Below are 16,141 nucleotides of genomic sequence, written 5' to 3' on the forward strand. Positions count from 1 at the left end.
CCCTTAGGAGAGCAGGAGAGGACCCTGGGCTCCCTCCCTGTGCCCTGGGATTGGAGGTCTGGTGTGGAGGTGGGGGAGGACCAGCCTCCTGTGGCCTTCACCCAGCCCTGGGCCCAGGAGAGCTCTGCTCAGCCCACAGGGACAACACGCTGGACGTGGTGGCATGAGGCTCAGGAACAGCACTTGTGTCACGTGTGCGGTACAGGTGGCTGAGCGTTTGGCGTGGCCACCAACACCTTCTGTGTGTGATCAGCAGCAGCTGGCCACGTACCACAGCCCAGACCTACGCCACAGCCCAGCTGCAGACAGAGTGCGTGTCCGTGTGGCTCCAGGAGCACAGATGCATCGGGGAGTCGACACACACAGCCTCAAGGTGGGAAAGCCTCACAGAGCCCACAAGGCCAACGGGTCTGCAAGGTGGACCTGCCCGGCGCCTTGCAGCGGTGAGCAACCTGCGTGGCGGGCGAGCAGCTGCCTTCCGCAGCAGGTGGGCGCTGTCCACTGCTGAGCGTGTTTCCTGGGACACACAGAGGTGGCAGAAAATGGGCTGTGGAGGATCCCAGTCTGAGCCCCTAGTCAGCGGGGTCTGGAGATTCGCTGCGAGCTGCTGTCCTGAATTCCTGGACTGATTCGGGTCCTTGCTGCTTCCCTGGGCTGCTGTCTGTGCGGTCAGCCTAAAATAGTCCTCTTTGCCTGCCAGCGTTTGTGCTGCACCTGCGTTGGGTGCCAGGGTCCAGTGACATCCAGGACAGAGTCCCGCTCCAAGGCACCAGTCCTGGTGATTCTGTATCCACTCTGCAAGATCTGGGAGACGCCAGCGTCTCAGAGGCTGTGTCTCTCCAGGGGTCCCTTGGCAGGCATAGGTGAGTCGCTTCCACCCTCGTTCCTGGTGAGCAGCCCTTTGCACGCACACGTGGCTTGCTGTTCATTCACACTCCAGGGTGAGTCTGCTGACCCTGAGGAATCCCCTGCTCTGCCCACCATGGTGTCCCCAGTCAGCTTGTCAGTCTTCAGCTGTCCTGTGTGTGACGCCAGTGCCTCAGGCTCTCTTCCGCTCAGGCTTGTGTTTTTAGATATACTTTCAGCCAAAAGGTGGCAGTGCAGGAAAGTAAGTGAACCCAAGGACTCCGCAGGGGAGCGCCTGTCCTCCTAGTTACAGGGCAGGGAAGGCAGGAACTGAGAGCTGCCCCCTCAGCCTCCCCCTCATGCACACCTGACCTCATGTACACGCGGCTTGTACGCACGGGAAGCCCCTTCGGAAGCCTATTTAATGAAAACCGCCCACCCATTCTTCATAAATACTAACTTTACTGGGACTGTTCACGAGGTCTGCATGGCACCATGATTACAGCCCGTCCGAAGCAAGTACTTACTGATGGACGAATTTCTGCTAGGACCAGGGGAGTTTCTTGCCTGTGTGGTGACAGGTAAAGAAAAACCTTAGAATAGTCTTTGTTTAGTCACTTGCTCTGAATGATTTTATTTTTCTACTAAATTGGCCCCAAATTCTAGTCTCCTCCTGTGAAACCCTCTCCTTCCTGAGGGAAATTGTGCTAAAGCCAGCAGCCTCTGCAAAGGCTTCGAGAGCAGGTGCAGCGCAGCCAGCCAACGCCCACCCCAAGATAAACATCTGCTCCTGATGTCGGGTGTAAATAATGAATGGTGGCTTCCATGTTTGAGTGTCACCTGGGTGCTGCCGGTGCCCACGGCAAGTCACCGACTTCCACAGAACGCTCTCCCCACAAACCCAAGGTGTGTTCATCTCACAAAAATAAAAAATTGCATGTTCCTTTATTTCTTTTTCCTGCTGTTATGGGTGCTGTGTGTGTGTGTGTGTGTGTGTGTGTGTGCGCGCGCGCGTGTGCGCGCCCCACACATTAAGCAAGCATGTAAATGGGATGGTACTGCCATTTGGAAACAGTGTTTTGCTTTGTAGTCTGCTTTACAGAGAAACTGTGTCTATGCCTCAAAGCCTGCAATCCAGATGGAAGGGTAAGGCACACCGGCCAGCTGATTTTACAAAGTTCTTGAACCACAGTCACACAAGCAGCCACTGCCTTCAGATTCAGGACCCTCAGGCAATTCTGACTGTAGAGAAAGACACACTGACATCTTATGGAGCTCCTCAGGATAGCCGCTTGATGCCCCCAGGATCTACGATCTGCCAGTCACCCTTCTGTTACAGGCTGTGCCATCCCCCAGAACGCCGGGGACAGGTGTGCAAGCCCAGACTGAGGGCTGCAACAGTGACCAAAGCCGGGTGGGCTGGGGACACCCTAAATGCGCCTTCTGCACACCAGATAGCAGCCTGTGTGGCCAGGAAGGCTGAGGCGAAACGGTGACTGGGAAAATGGTGCCCAGGTCAGGGGCGGAGGGCCTGCTCCAGGAGGGCGAACATGGTCTGGAATGCCAGATTTGAACTGTTTTCCAAGTCCTGGCTCAGCGAGGGGCGTGGCCTCCACACTGGCTGCATATTTGAGGATCATCTGAGAGCTTTAGAAAATGTGCAGATGTGGGCAGGGGGCCATGCCAGGCCAGTTGGGCCAGGATTTCTGGAAGTGTGGGACGGCCAGGGTGGCCAGGACTGAGACTCTGTGTTGGACACTGTACCAACGGAGCTTCCCTGCCAGGCAGATGTCTGAAGGCTCCAAATGGGACCAGCTGTGCACAAACTGAACAGCAAAGTTGGCACCCATGTGGATAGCACGCAAGGTGCGGTTGGTGGTGTCACTGTCTGCTGGGCGTGTCTCCTTACTGCACGTCCAAGATGTTGATATCAATGTAATCTAGATGGCTGTTGATAGGGGAGGCCCAGCAAGAGCGCACACCATAGGCTTAGTGAGCTGCTGCTTCCTGAAGCTCCAGGCTCTGCGCCCCGCTGCCTCCGTCTCTCCACGTTACCTGGCTTAGGTGCTTTCCTAGAGGGAGGCTGGCCGCACATAGATGATCTAAGTTTCAAGGAGTCTTCTTCCTAAGATGTTAACTGGAGTCTTCAGGAAAAAAAAAAAAAAAAACCCAAAAAACAAAAAAGAAAAACAAGCCCACAAACCAAAACAAAGTGAAAAACAGCGGGTCCTGTGCAACTTTCGCTGCTGTTCTTGGAGAATCTGTGAAGGCACGCAAGCTCAAGCACCAAGCTTACTGTATCTTGAAAAGCAACGTCTGGAAAGAGTAGGCCACGTGGCTAATCAAGAGGCTCTGGCCTGGGAACCAAGGGCTGCAGTTTTACTGCTGGTTCTCCATCTGCCCCACTACAAAGCCCAGAGCAGAGGAGGTGGGAAGGGTCCCCTCTGCAGATCCTGAGCCTGTCCACCTCATGGCCCACAAAGAGCCCACCCTGCTCCAACGCCAGGTTCCTGAAGCCCTGAAGCCAGGGGCCCAGTCACACTGGACACCCCCGGTTAAAAACAAACTTCTCTAGACCACATCTATTGTGTGTGTGTGGGGAGGGGCTATGAGAACATTCTCAGTACCAACGTTCTTTTTCCAGAGCCACAGTAGGAAACAAACCCTGGGGCAAAAGAAGAATCTCTGAAATGGGCAAGGTGGGCGCGCACCTGCGCCTCTGTGCGAGTCTATAAAGACCTGGAATCACCCCGTGCCCCCAGAGTTGGAACCTTTCACCGGATTCAGTACAAAGGATCTGGGTGACTTCCTGCCCGTTCCGCTTGATCAAGGCCTGCGTGCACTTAGCAGGAGGCCGAGCCCCAGGAAATAGTTGTAGCCCGGTTACTCTTAGGGCAGCCTGGCCATACCCGAATTCTCACTCCTGGGCTTGGGCGCGCTCCCGGGCGGCCCTTCCCGCACACGATGCCAGGACGAGGGCGCAGAGCCTCCGGAAGGCGCAGGGCTGCAGGGCGCAGCCCACCTGGCCGCCTCACTGCGCGCCCTCGCGCCTGTGCCGTGCAGTGCACGCGCCGCCCAGCCTGGGGTGGGGGCGGGCTCGGCCCTCGGTGAAGCCACCACCCCTCGCCCCAGACACGCCCGTCCCAGCGCGCGCTGAAAGTTCCCCGAGGTGGAGAAGCGCGCGGTCCGAGCCCGCGGTGCGCAGCGGGCGCTCTCGGAGTGCAGAGCGCTTTCTCGGCGCTCCGGACCCCAGGCCGGGCCGGGGAGCGGACATCCGAGCACCCGCAGAGCGAGTCCGTCCCCGCCACGCCCACGCCGCGCCGCGCCCGCTGTCGCTGGAGGGCGGGGCTGTGACGGCCCAGGACTGCGCTCGCGCCCCGCGGGTCCGGGATGCTCGGCGCCCAGCGGCCGGGAGCCGGGGCGCGCGCGGGCTGAGCCGGGGCGGCGAGCGAGGCGCGAGGCGGAGACCCGGCGTCGGGGAGTGCGGCTGGGGGGCCGGGTCCCGAAGACCCCGAGCCACCCGGGAGCCCGGCGAGTGTCCGCCCCACCGGGATCCGCGCCACCCGAACGTGCAGGATCGCCGGGCCCGCGGCTCCCTGGGCCGGGGGCGATGCCCGGGCGGCTGCGGACGGGCGGCGGCAGGAGGCCCTGGGCGGGCGCGGGCCTGGAGCCCCGGTTCTAGGGACCCGAGGCTCCTCTGCGACGGGACTCGGCCTCGCCGCCGCCTTCGCGATGGCCTCGGAGGTGGTGTGCGGGCTCGTCTTCAGGCTGCTGCTGCCCATCTGCCTGGCAGTCGGTGAGTCCGGGACGCTTGTCTGGGTTTCCGGGGTGGCGTGGGGCTTCTGGGTGCGGGCTTCCTAGTGACCTCGATGTGCAGTGCCCTTACGCGGAGCCCAGGGTCCCTGCCAAGCTAGGCTTCCCCCCACCCCGGGCGCACGGGGCTTCTGCCAGAAACCGGGAGGTGTGCGCTGGAGGGTTTGGGTCCAACTTACTCGCGGATTTTCTCCAGTAGAGTGCTGACCACTGGAGGGACAGTAAAGATCGTGGTGGAGACCCTGCCACTCACCACTTGGGGCCGCTGGGTGGCACCTGGCAACGAGTGGCACATCTCTCACTGTGTCCCAGCAGCTGGGTTCGGGGCCCTGAGGGGCCGGGTGCTGGGATGCGGTGCCTGGAGTTTCGCACTTTCTTCACCTCCGCGAAAGCCCTGCTAGAAGCAGAGCTGAGCTGGCTGCCTGGCCTGCGCTCTCCTCCCCATAGTTAAAGGTTGAAAAGGCAGGGATGGGACTTCGCAGGCGGCGAGGCAGGGAGGCCGCCCGTGGCCACTATTTCTGTGGGTTTGGCTGGGTGTCAGGGATGGGTACCTGGGGTGCGAGAATTCTGGGCTTCTCTTCTAACCATGTGCGGTGCTTTGAATCTGCTTCAAGGACGCACAGAGCTGTCACCACCCGCGCAGGCAAGCACAGTCTTCCCAGAATGTACCCCCACCCAGGCCACCTCTCCTCATCAGGGCAGAGGCGAGGACGAGGTCACGCCCGAGCTGTGCCTTGCATTCATGAGTTCTGTAGTCGCTGGCTTGCTGGCTCCTGCCCTTAGATCAGGGTGCCCAGCCCAGGGCGACTGTGGTCCCTGTCTCTGGGTCCTTGTCCTCAGTGACTGCCTGGTTGGGGTGTAGGAGAGCACTCGTGTGGGCAGTTTGGAGAGCCTTGGCCAGCTGTGCTTATTTTGAAGTGCGTGGCGGTGGGGGACGAGCTTGGTGCTTTCCTCGTCCGTCCCTGTATTCTCTGCACAGGAAGCTTCAGCCCAGTTTGTAGCACTTTCAGCGAGGGGTCTGCTGTGTTCCTGGCAGGGAGCGGCCTTGGGGCTGGGGTTCCTCGCCCTGTGGGTCTGTACTCCCACCCCACCCTTTCCTTTCCCTCCCCCTCCTCTGCACAGGGCTTGGCAGTGGCTTTTGGAGGAGTTGGGCAGGGTCACCTGTGGCCAGCTCACCTCCTCTCTGGTGAGCAAAGCGAGCCCCCTGCTTGCTGCTTTTGGGGTGCGTGTCCAGGCTGACTTGTGAGGAAGGTTGCGCTGCCCTCCAGAGGGGGGCCCCAGCGGCTTCCAGGCTAGAGTCCCCCGCCACGCAGTCTGCTCCCTCCTGCCGCTGTTGTGGTGGCCTTGGCCTGCCTGCAGCTTTCACAGTCTGAGGCTCGAGCCCAGCGTGGGCCAGGCTTGGTTGCCTGCACGAGCTGGGCCTCCAGGGCCCAGAGCAGTAGAGCTGCGTCCTGCCCCCAGCTGTCTTGGGTCAGGGGGCCCTGGGGTGCCCTCTCTCCCCTGCACTTCTGGGAACACTTCGAGGCTGACATGACTGTGGAGGAATGTGTGAGGGCTGTGAGTGTGTCCGTATGTGTGTGTGTGTGAGTATGCGAGGTGAGGCTCTGAGTGTGAGAGATGCAGTGTGTCTGTGTTATAGATGTGTGTGTATGAGTGTCTGAGTGCCGTGAATATTTGTATAGGTGTGTGCAGGTGAGTGTATGTAAAATTCTACAAGTGTGAGTATGTGAGTGTGTGTGTGTGAGAGAGAACTGTGAGTGGGCACAGTCTGTGTGAGTGTGTTTGTGTGTCGGGGCTCCTGTGCTGTCTGGCTCTGGTTGTCCCCCACAGTACTTGATTTTCGAGGTAGCTGTGTGGAAAAGGCCTGGCCTCCACCCCCACCAGGGCACAGACGGCGTGGGGCTGTAGCTGAGGCTGCTGGGAGGTCGAGGGGACTCGGGCTGGAGGTCGGGTGGGAGCACTGGGTCCCGGGCTGTGACAGTGGGGACTGTGCCCGGCCTCCCTGGCATTTCCTCGCCGTGTTTCCTGGCTGCTGTGGGTGCAGCTTCCCTCCACCACACCCTGCTACCATGACACTGTTAGACCACGGGCTGAGCCCCCAAACCATGAGCTGAAACAAGCCTCTACTTTGTCAGGCGCCAGCGACAGGAGGCTGATACACTGTCATGAGAGTGCATGCTGGTGTGTGTTGGGAGGGGGTGCACTCACCCCCCCCCCCCGCGTCCCCCTGGCAGGCCTCCAGCACAGCCTGGGCGCGGGGCTCCCTGTACAGGAGGCTGGAAGAGAGCTCCAGGAGGCCCTGCCCACCGCCCTCACATGCTGCTGCTCGGAGCTCGAGCGGTGCCTTCTGATCCCCATACTGGAGCTGGCGAGAAGAGGCCACCTCTCTGCCTCCCACGGGGTGGCCGTTTTCAAGGTTACTGGAGGGTTGTGGATCTGCCTGCCCCAGGCCGTTGCTATATCGAGCCTTCAGGTTTCCCTCACATCCTGGGCACGGGGAGCGCAGCGAGCTGCCTGCCATTAGAATCGATTTCACATTTTTGCCGTCTATTTTTACATTTGGGCAGGGCAGCTTCAAAGCCAAGCCTCTGTGGAAGCTGCATCTCTTTCCTCTAGGGCTCCTTCTCTCAGGAGGAGAGGAGGGTGTGACGAGTCTGCAGAGCTGCCCCAGCCCTTGCACCTGCTGACGGGTGTGAACACCAGCCACCCTGGTGATGGAGTTGAGGACGGCGTGGTCCACTTTTTCCTCGAGAAATGTAAAGTGAAGCGATGAGCGAGGGCAGGCTCCTCTTCTTAGTGCTATGAGATTCTCGAGTGTTTGTCCCAGGAAAAGCTCAGCCCCGCAGCAGCCGTGCTGTTCACCATCTGCTGACAGATGCCCACATCCACAGTGCCGGGGGCTTGAAGCGTCTTGAAAATTGCCTGTGACTGTGACAGCCGTCCGTTGTATGCATGACGTATGACCAAAGGGCAAAAGAGTGGGGGCGGGGCGAGGTGGGTGGTTACAGGTACGCCTTGTTCTTCTTAAAACAAAAACAGTAGAGGGCTGGTGAGATGGCTCAGTGGTCTAAAGCACCTACCTAGAACAAGCTTAGCAGAGCACAGGGACCGCGGTTCAGTCCCCCAGCACCACATGCCAGCCCGCCCCGCCCCCTGGTGGGCTGAGCTGGTCACACACACACACACACACATACACACACACAATAAATAAATAAAATTAAAAAAAAATAGTAGAGCCAATTACACATTTGTAGGTAAAAAGAATTTTTAAAATTTATTTTATTTTATTTTAGCCCACCCTGGGGAGGGGCCGGCGCAGCATGTGGTGCTGGGGATAGAACCAAGGCCCTGCACACTTGCCTAAGCTTGCCCAAAAAGGCGATTTAGACCATGAGCTATCTCACCTGCCCAAGGGAATATTTTAAAATATTTAAGTTCTTAGACTGGGCGTGGTGGTACAGGCCTGTAACTCCCAAGGCCAGTGCTTGGGAGGCTGAAAACAGGAGGGTCATTATGAATCAGATCTGTGTAGTGAGACCCTGTGGACCCTGGACTAAATGCATAAAAAAATTAAGTTCTTTAAAGTATTTGGTGAAGATGAGTGAAGACATTTGTCACTGGAGCGGTGGCCACTGGATCCAGCACCCAGCCTGTCTGCCAGCGCTGTGAACCTGCGCGTTCATCACACTTAGGGGGCTGCTCCAAGGAGCTCACGGGTAGCAGTCGCCCAGCCCTGCTGCTCCAGGTGCAGACGCTGGCGCCTCCTTTTGGGTGTGTCTGAATGGCAGTCTGCCCCACACACCTTGTGTTTGCTGCCAGCAGGTGTCAGGTGCTGCAGGGCTTTGGTGACAACAGCCAGGGGCTGGGGATGGCATCCTGAGGCCACCGGCCTGGCAGGTGGTCATGTGGACAGGAGAGACTGGCAAGAAGAAGTGAGGCTCAGAGGGGAAGCTGGGTGCTACCCAGAGCCAGTCCCATGTAGTCAGTGTGCAGCAGGGGATTTGGATTATCAGGATTTTCTCCCCTATTTTTCTTAATATTTTGGGTCTGTCTAGTGGAGTATTTCCCATTGGCCAGTATATCTCCCTGGAGTACACTGTTGCCTCACCTTGCTTTTTTTTCTTTCTGTGTATTTAGTGCAGGGTCTACAGGCTCTCACTACACAGATTGGACTTGTAGTGATCCTCCTGTTTTCAGCTTCCCAAGCACTGGGATTACAGGGGTGCACTACCACACCCAGTCTCAATTGCTGGCTCAGCACACCCCAGGGGTGAGGCTGGCACGGCACGCTGGGGATCGAACCACGGTCCCTGCATCTGCCTAAGCAGGCGCTTTAGTCTGCTGAGCTATCTGGCCTGCCTTGCTCCTCGCCTTTCTGATCCTACCCCACCTTAGTCTCATAATCTTCATTCAGTCTGAGTTGTTTTTTTCACTAGGGACTCTCCTTTTGGACCCTTGTGTGACCAGCAGCCACCTGTCTGAAGTCACCTAGTTCTGCTGCTGCACCACCAGAGCTTTCTGAGGAGCGTTCAGGGGAACTTAGGGTGGCGGCCCTAAGTTCTCAGTTCTCCCAGAGCAACTTCCGACCAGGGCAGGTAGTATGCTCTCACAGATTCTGGGAGATGTGCTGGTTTAAATAGCTGTTTTGAAGACAGGGACCCAGGCCAGCACAGTAGCCATTCTGTTGGCTGGAGGCGAGACGCAAGGCCACACCAGGAGGAGATGCCTCAACACTGTCTGGCCACAAGCACAGAGGTCTGTTATAGCTCCCAGGGTCTGTGGGGCCCTCCAGGTGAGAGCGGAGGGGCCTGCACCCCTGCCAGCTGTCTGTGGAGGCACCACCCACCTGGGGCCAAGAGCTGCTGGTGAGAGCAGGTGAGAGCGGAGGGGCCCGAGCCCCTGCCAGCTGTCTGTGGAGGCACCACCCACCTGGGGCCAAGAGCTGCTGAGAGGCCCAGAGCCCCTTAAACAGGAAGGAAGGGTCCTGGATGCTGCACAGGCTAAGACCCTCTCCCCTTGGGCAGGGCAGAGCTGGGCCACCTCTGGAGCGGCAGAAGGCAGCTGGGGTGTACACGGTCCCGCCCCATCCCCAGTCAGCTGTGCCGGGTGTGACACCTTGGCTTCTGCCCAGGGAGATGGCCGGTCACCCCGTACTCACCTGGCCTTTGTCCTGATCCTCAGTGATGTCTTGTGCTTGGTGCTAGGAGCCTGCTCTTTCTTCTCCCTACCTGCCACGTCCAGGGTGACCCTTGCTGTCATCCCAGCATGGAGCTTCCCAACAATACAGACCCTGGAGAAAGTACTTTCTGGAGTGGTGGGTTTCTCTAATGTCAAGGACTGTGTCTGATCTTGTGTTCTTCAGTTTTACGCACATGCATGGGGTGATCACAAGATCTGATGAATGTTTAACTTTTAAAAACTTCCTACAGTAGCAGAACACATGGCCGTTAATCCTTGCAGATCTTCCTGTCGGTGCAGAAGTGCTCACCCCACGGCCCTTCCCATGTCCTGTAGCGGCTCTGGCATCCTCCACTGAATCCTAAGTGTCCTGACTGCTGTCCTGACTGCCTCAGTGTCCTGAATGGATCCAAAATGAGTCCCCTTCATGGTCATCTTTTGGGGAGGAGCTGGGAGTTGCACAGTGCCGGAGCTGATTCATAAGGACACTGAAGACTCGCCATTATGACTTTTTCTTTTTTTAAAACTCTGCTTTATTTTTTAAAGAGCATAAAATAGTAAGAAATATTAGAAATGCTACAGAATTATGCTAAACAAAATGATGGGAATTCAACCATGGTTGTTGCATGTTGTTGTCTTCAAATTAGTTGTTCAGATTGATACAAAATTGGTCAGAAAATTGGAGAAACAGACTTAAGCATTAACTGGTCATTTCATTAGCCCAGTAGAAATCAGAGGTGCACTATCCTGTGTATATACATTTCTGTTTCTTTTTCCCTTGTTTCTTTTCTCCTTTCCCTCATCTCAGTTGTTCTTTCCCTTCCACAGCATCTATTTGGATTTTATTTACTCTTTCAGGTTCTTACGCTAGGGAGACAATACACTGTTTATACATGCAGGTCTGATTTATTTCATTTATGAGTATGGCCTCTAGTTGCATTCATTTACCTATAAAGCCTCAAGTTTATCTTAATTTATAGCTGTGTAAAACACCACATATTTTTATCCGTTCCTCAGTTGATGGGCATCTGGGTTGATTTCAGGATTTAGCTGTGACAAAGTGTGCTGCTATAAACGTGGGTGCTCACGGATCGCTGTAGTATGAGATTTTCAGTTCTTCTGGGAAAATACCCAGGAAGGGCGTAGCAGAGTTAAATGGGACCCCTAATCCCAGTATTCTGAGGAATCTCCACATTGATTTCCACAGTGGTTAGACGGGTCTACACTCCCACCAACAGTGGAGAAGGGTTCTTTTTTCCACACTGAGCCTCCAGCATTTGTTATTGGTTGATTTCTTGATAATAGCCATTCTTTTGGGGTGAGCTGGAATCTCAGTATTGTTTTAATTTTCATTTCTCAAATGACCAATGATGTTGAACATTTGCATTTCTTCCTCTGAGGAGTGTGTATTAATCTCAGATGTTCATTTTTTGGTTGGGTCTTGAATTGGGGGGGGGCTGATTTTTAAAAATCATTTATATAATCTGGATAGAAGTCCTTTGTCTGAGGGACAGTCTGCTAAATTTTTTTCCAGTTTGTGGGTTTTCTTTTTATTCTGTTGGTGAACTGTTATGTTTGTGCAAACTTGCCTTTCTGCAGGGCAGCATTTGGGATAATTTTCAGTCATACCTTGTCAAGACACTCAGGAAAGAGGACATCCAGCCAGAGCTGCTCAAAAAGTGGCAAGGACAATGGGATACATGTGCCTGAGCTGAGGGGGAAGATTTGGAGGGGGATTTGGGATGATGTGTCTTTTGCTGTAATGCTTTTAAAATTTAGATACACATCATCATTTTGGATCAGTCCTTGTATGAACAAATGCGTGCACCAGTTGACTAAAAGCCTGGTCAAGTAACTTCTTTCCCTTGAGGATCTTGGAAGTCTGAACATGGCATTAAGGCCCAGATTCCAACAATTACTGGTTTCTCAGTCTTTAAGTATAAAATCCAACAGCCTAATCTATCATCCCTGGGACTTCTATAAATGAACATTTTATCAGTATGACAATTAACGCTTTTTACTTGCTTTGCAATGAAAAGAGAAGGAAAAACCCGTGTGACAATGTTAATTTTGACCGAAGCAGCATCCTTGAAGTGTGTATTATTTTTTAAAATGTTTTCAGCTTTCTGGAACCACAGGCATCGACCTGTTTTCTCTGTGGTCAGATCTCTAGGTCAGCAGATTTGGCCTCTGGTACAGACAGGAGGAAGGACGAAGCGCCACTGGGGAGCCCTCATGAGGCCCCCTGGCCCTGGCTTGCCCCAGCAGCCCCAGAGTGAGGGGAGAAGGCCAGGTGCATGCAGGGGGCCTGGCCAGTGGCCAAGGAGCCAGGCGACTTCACTGAGTGTCAGGGACCGCCGATATGGAGAGCACCTTCAGGACCCAGGCGCTTTTAGGATCCCTGCGGAATGCTTTCTGCAGTACTTTTTATATGTGAAGCGGTATAACTAGAAATCAGCAATTTAAATTTAAACAGTGCGATTTGCACATGTGCGCCGTTCCAGTCTCTTAAGAAGCATCATGTTCCCGTTAATTGGATTGCTCTCGGGAAGGGGTTAGGAGCTGCTGCACAAGGGCTGCCGTGTTGGCAGATGGGTAAGGTCCCGGAGAGCTGGCTGCCGAGGTGGCAGCGCCCTGGCTTTGCCGTCGCAGGTCTGGTGTTTCAGTGACTGGCAGAGCCACGGAGGCTGTGCCTCCTCAGTGAGGCCATGACGAAAACATGTGTGGTTCCACGTGGGTCTGAGTGGCAGACAGAAGGCCTTGTGCCGCTGCGGCGCGTGACCAGGCCGGCGGAAGATCCCAGCTTCACTGCAGTAATCATGGACGCCGTGGCTGTGCGGGATGCGGAGCTGGGCAGGACGAAGCTCAGAATGAGCTCTGAACCAGGAGAAGTGTCGCGTAGAGTACAGATTCGTCTTGCTGACTTTTATTGGTGCTGAGACAACACAGCCAGCACCTGGAGCTACAGGAAGAGAGGGGTAGTTTGGTTCACAGTTTCAGCCCGTAGTTGGCCGGCTAGAAGGCGGGGTGGTGCGGCAGAGGCTGTGGCAGAGGAGAGATGGGCCCTGGCAGGAAGCCGAGGGCAGAAGGTACCAGCGGGCAGCCCAGCAGCATCTGCAGCACCGCCGGCTTTATATGCTATGCAGGCTGCGGCCTAATGATTGGTGCCGCCCACACCCGGAGGGGGGCAGGCTTAGCGCCAGCATCACACACCCTAGATCCAGCCACCTCTGACCACACCAGGCTGGGGACAGGGATGTAGGCACAGCCACAGCAAGAACTCCTCAGTGTGGCATTACAGCGGCATTATAAACATCAGGAGGTCTCAGCTGGATAACTCTGTGACCAGGAGGGGCCTCGAGGCATGTAGGGAGGGTCCTGGGGACCCCGGGGCAGATGCTGTGCTGGCTCCGAGCCAGCTGTGGATGTGGGCCCCTCCTCTCCCTCCTTGTCTTTCTCTTTCTCCACCTCTTCCTCCTCCTCCCTCGTGCTAACTCCAAGCGCTGCTCTCACCGGCTCACCCCTGCCTTGGGATGGCCTGGGAGCACAGACTCGTTGGCACTGGAAAGTGAGGAAGCGGCCCCGTGCAGGCCCGACTTGCCCTTCATTCACCTGCCAGGTGGACGTGCCGTGGCTTGTGGCCCCTGCCACCTGCAGCAGGAGGGAGCGTGAGGGGTCAGGTTACGAGGTGGCGAGGAGATGCCCAGGAGCTGGGACTCCTCCCCCTCCGGTGTTCCCAGAGCCTTCCCTGCCTGGGAGTTTGTCACTAATGCCACAGAGATCTTCTGCCATCATCTCAGACCTTCAGGTTGACAGCTGAACCGAGGAAGGCCACATTGCGTTTCTGGCCCATGGTGGCACTGCCTGACTACAGTCTCCTCCCAGCCCTGACAAGGGCTGCAGGGTAAATGCTTTCGTATGTCATGTGTTGAAGCCACCCCCACCCTGCACTGACCTCCTGCCACGGCTGTTTTCTAAAGATTATGACATGTCCTCAGAAGCGCTTCTTAAATTGAATATCAAAATATCTGGATAAGTTTTACAAAATGTCTTCTTAAAGTCATCACTTGGAAGGGGACAGACTTCAGCTGCCACTTTGCTCCTCTAAAGCTGGCTGGTTATTATTTTGGTGGGTCCACTCAGATTTTTCATGCCAGGCCCACTCCTGGAATCTGCATTTTAAGTGTAGTGCTGTCCTGGCGGAGGGTGCACCCCTGGAATCCCAGCACTCTGGGGGGCTGGAGCAGGAGGAGTGAAAATTTGAGCCCGACCTGAGCAACTCAGTGGCTTCAAAAGACCTTGTCTCAAAATAAAAAATGAAGATAGAATGGTCTGGCTGTGTAGCTCAGTATGAAGGCCCTGGTTTCAGTTCTCAGTTTTACAGAATAAGAAGGAAAGAAACAAAAGTTAACCGACCGGTCCATCAGTGGCTGCTCTTCCACGGAAGGAGAACCACACTGTTCTGACGAACTGCACAGCGGTGCTTGCAGCGCCGCCTCCCCGTGGTCATGGCACGCGCAGTTTGCTTTCTTAAAATCAACATATTTGAAAAGTGGTTGTCACAGTCTACATTCAGTTTTGCTGCTTTGCTTTGATTTTTTAAAAAGCCTTCTATTTATTTATTTATTTATTTGGTACAGGGTCTCGTTACACAGCTTGGACTCATAGTGATCCTCCTGACTCAGCCTCCCCCGTGTTGGGGTTACAGCGTGTGTCACCATGCCTAGTTTTACATCATTTTTTATTGTCCTCTGGTTTTGATCAAGTTTTCCTCATCCTCCCCTGATCTCTGCTCACGTTTCCCAGAATTCCTCAGGCCCCGCCATGACGCGAGACGCTGAATGTGCTCCCACTGTGGCCTGGCACTGTGCTGGCCTCCCCTCTGGCTGTCAGAGGAGCCTGGGCCTGACTGTGTTGGTCCAAGTGTCCTCGTCAGCTCTGATGCCGCTGCTTTCTGGGTTTTTCTCTCGGGTACGGCCTAAGAGTCAAGGCGTTCTAGTCTCGGGAAGTCCCTCAGTCACAGACAGAAGTCCCTCCTGTCTGTCTTCCTGGTCACTCCCTGGCTCTGTGTCTCCATCTCATTTCTTAGTAACAGAGAAAGAGAAGTTACTTTTCCTTAATTAATACATTTCCTTCTTCTTAAAAATTGGGCATCTGAGTTCACAGAAAGAGCCCAAAGTTTCTTGTTGATGCCTCTGGGCGGCCCTGGCTGTGGGGACCACGGGGGCCTGGGGACATGGGGACCCATCTTCTCATTCTAGGGCCCTCGCCAGCACTGGCCGTGGGGACCACGGGGACCTGGGGGCGTGGGGACCCGTCTTCTCATTCCAGGGCTCTCGCCAGCACATCTGTGCTTCTGGCTCTTTGAATTTCATGATGTAGTTCCTGTTGGGAAACATGCTCGTTGTCACAGACTTCCCGCACGTGAAGCCAGCATCTTGACCCCAAGAATGAGAGCAATGTCATGATGTGGCATTTTCAGCAAACGCCAGCCCCAGCAGGTAGAAGGTCTCACGCGTGAGGCAGGCCCTGGCAGCAGTGAGCTGAGGGCTGGTTTAACGCACGCTGCTTCCTACACCTATCTGACCCCTGGACCCCCATCCTTCTCCTGGGCACTAGTTGGGAACACACCTTGGAAGGTTCTGGACTTCTGGAATTGTGTACAAACTGGAGGGCCCATGAAGAGAGGAGCTTATCCTGGGATGTGGTGTCTTGTGCAAGACCCAAAGCTTGTCCTTCAGGTCTGTGCGTGAAGCCACCCTGGGTAAAGGTCCGTCAAAGCTACTGGAAAGAAGACCTCACTTGCCCTTCTCTGTCTGGTTCACTGGCTTGTGTCCGTGTGATCATTTATTTACTTCTCAAAAGGTGGGAAACTCGATATTCTGGTGATTCTAGATTCCTGGACCCAGCAGACTGTACCCTCTCCAGGTCAGTGGCCAATACCCTCCCGAGCCAGCAAAGGGGTAAACTGAGTCACAGCGCCTGCCTTGCCCTGTGCTTCTGAGCTGGATGCAGCGTGCCCTCCAGGGCCCCCGCGTCCTCCTAGCACCCTCTGTCCTCCCACACATGCTGCAGTGAGCTTTGTGACATGAAGTCAGCTGGCACCCTGACGCTTAAGGCCTCCTGTGCTGTCCTGCTGCAGTCACGGAGCAAACACGAAGTCCTCCGCCTGGCTGTACGCCCCGGTCCCTGCTCCCTCCCACCTCACCAGAGTTGTTTCTCTTGGTCACAGCTGGTTTGGCTGCGAGGCAGTTGTCCTCATGGTTGCTCTGACACCTGTCCCTAGGCGCCCAGACACCTGTCC

At 55.6% G+C, this 16,141-nt stretch overlaps 1 protein-coding gene across 1 annotated transcript in view; it reads left to right on the forward strand.

Annotated features, from left to right (window-relative positions):
• The first annotated feature begins 4,045 nt into the window (after window positions 1-4,045).
• Window positions 4,046-16,141, forward strand: part of LOC111814341 (piezo-type mechanosensitive ion channel component 2-like) — a 115,732-nt gene continuing 103,636 nt past the window's right edge. The window contains exon 1 of the mRNA XM_023707486.1: window positions 4,046-4,642. Within this exon, the coding sequence (XP_023563254.1) occupies window positions 4,579-4,642 (64 nt within the window). The 5' untranslated portion in view covers window positions 4,046-4,578. The remainder of the gene's footprint in view (window positions 4,643-16,141) is intronic.

The sequence above is a fragment of the Octodon degus genome, unplaced genomic scaffold, assembly GCF_000260255.1.
Source record: "Octodon degus isolate 3935 unplaced genomic scaffold, OctDeg1.0 scaffold00295, whole genome shotgun sequence".
Lineage (NCBI taxonomy): Eukaryota > Metazoa > Chordata > Mammalia > Rodentia > Octodontidae > Octodon > Octodon degus.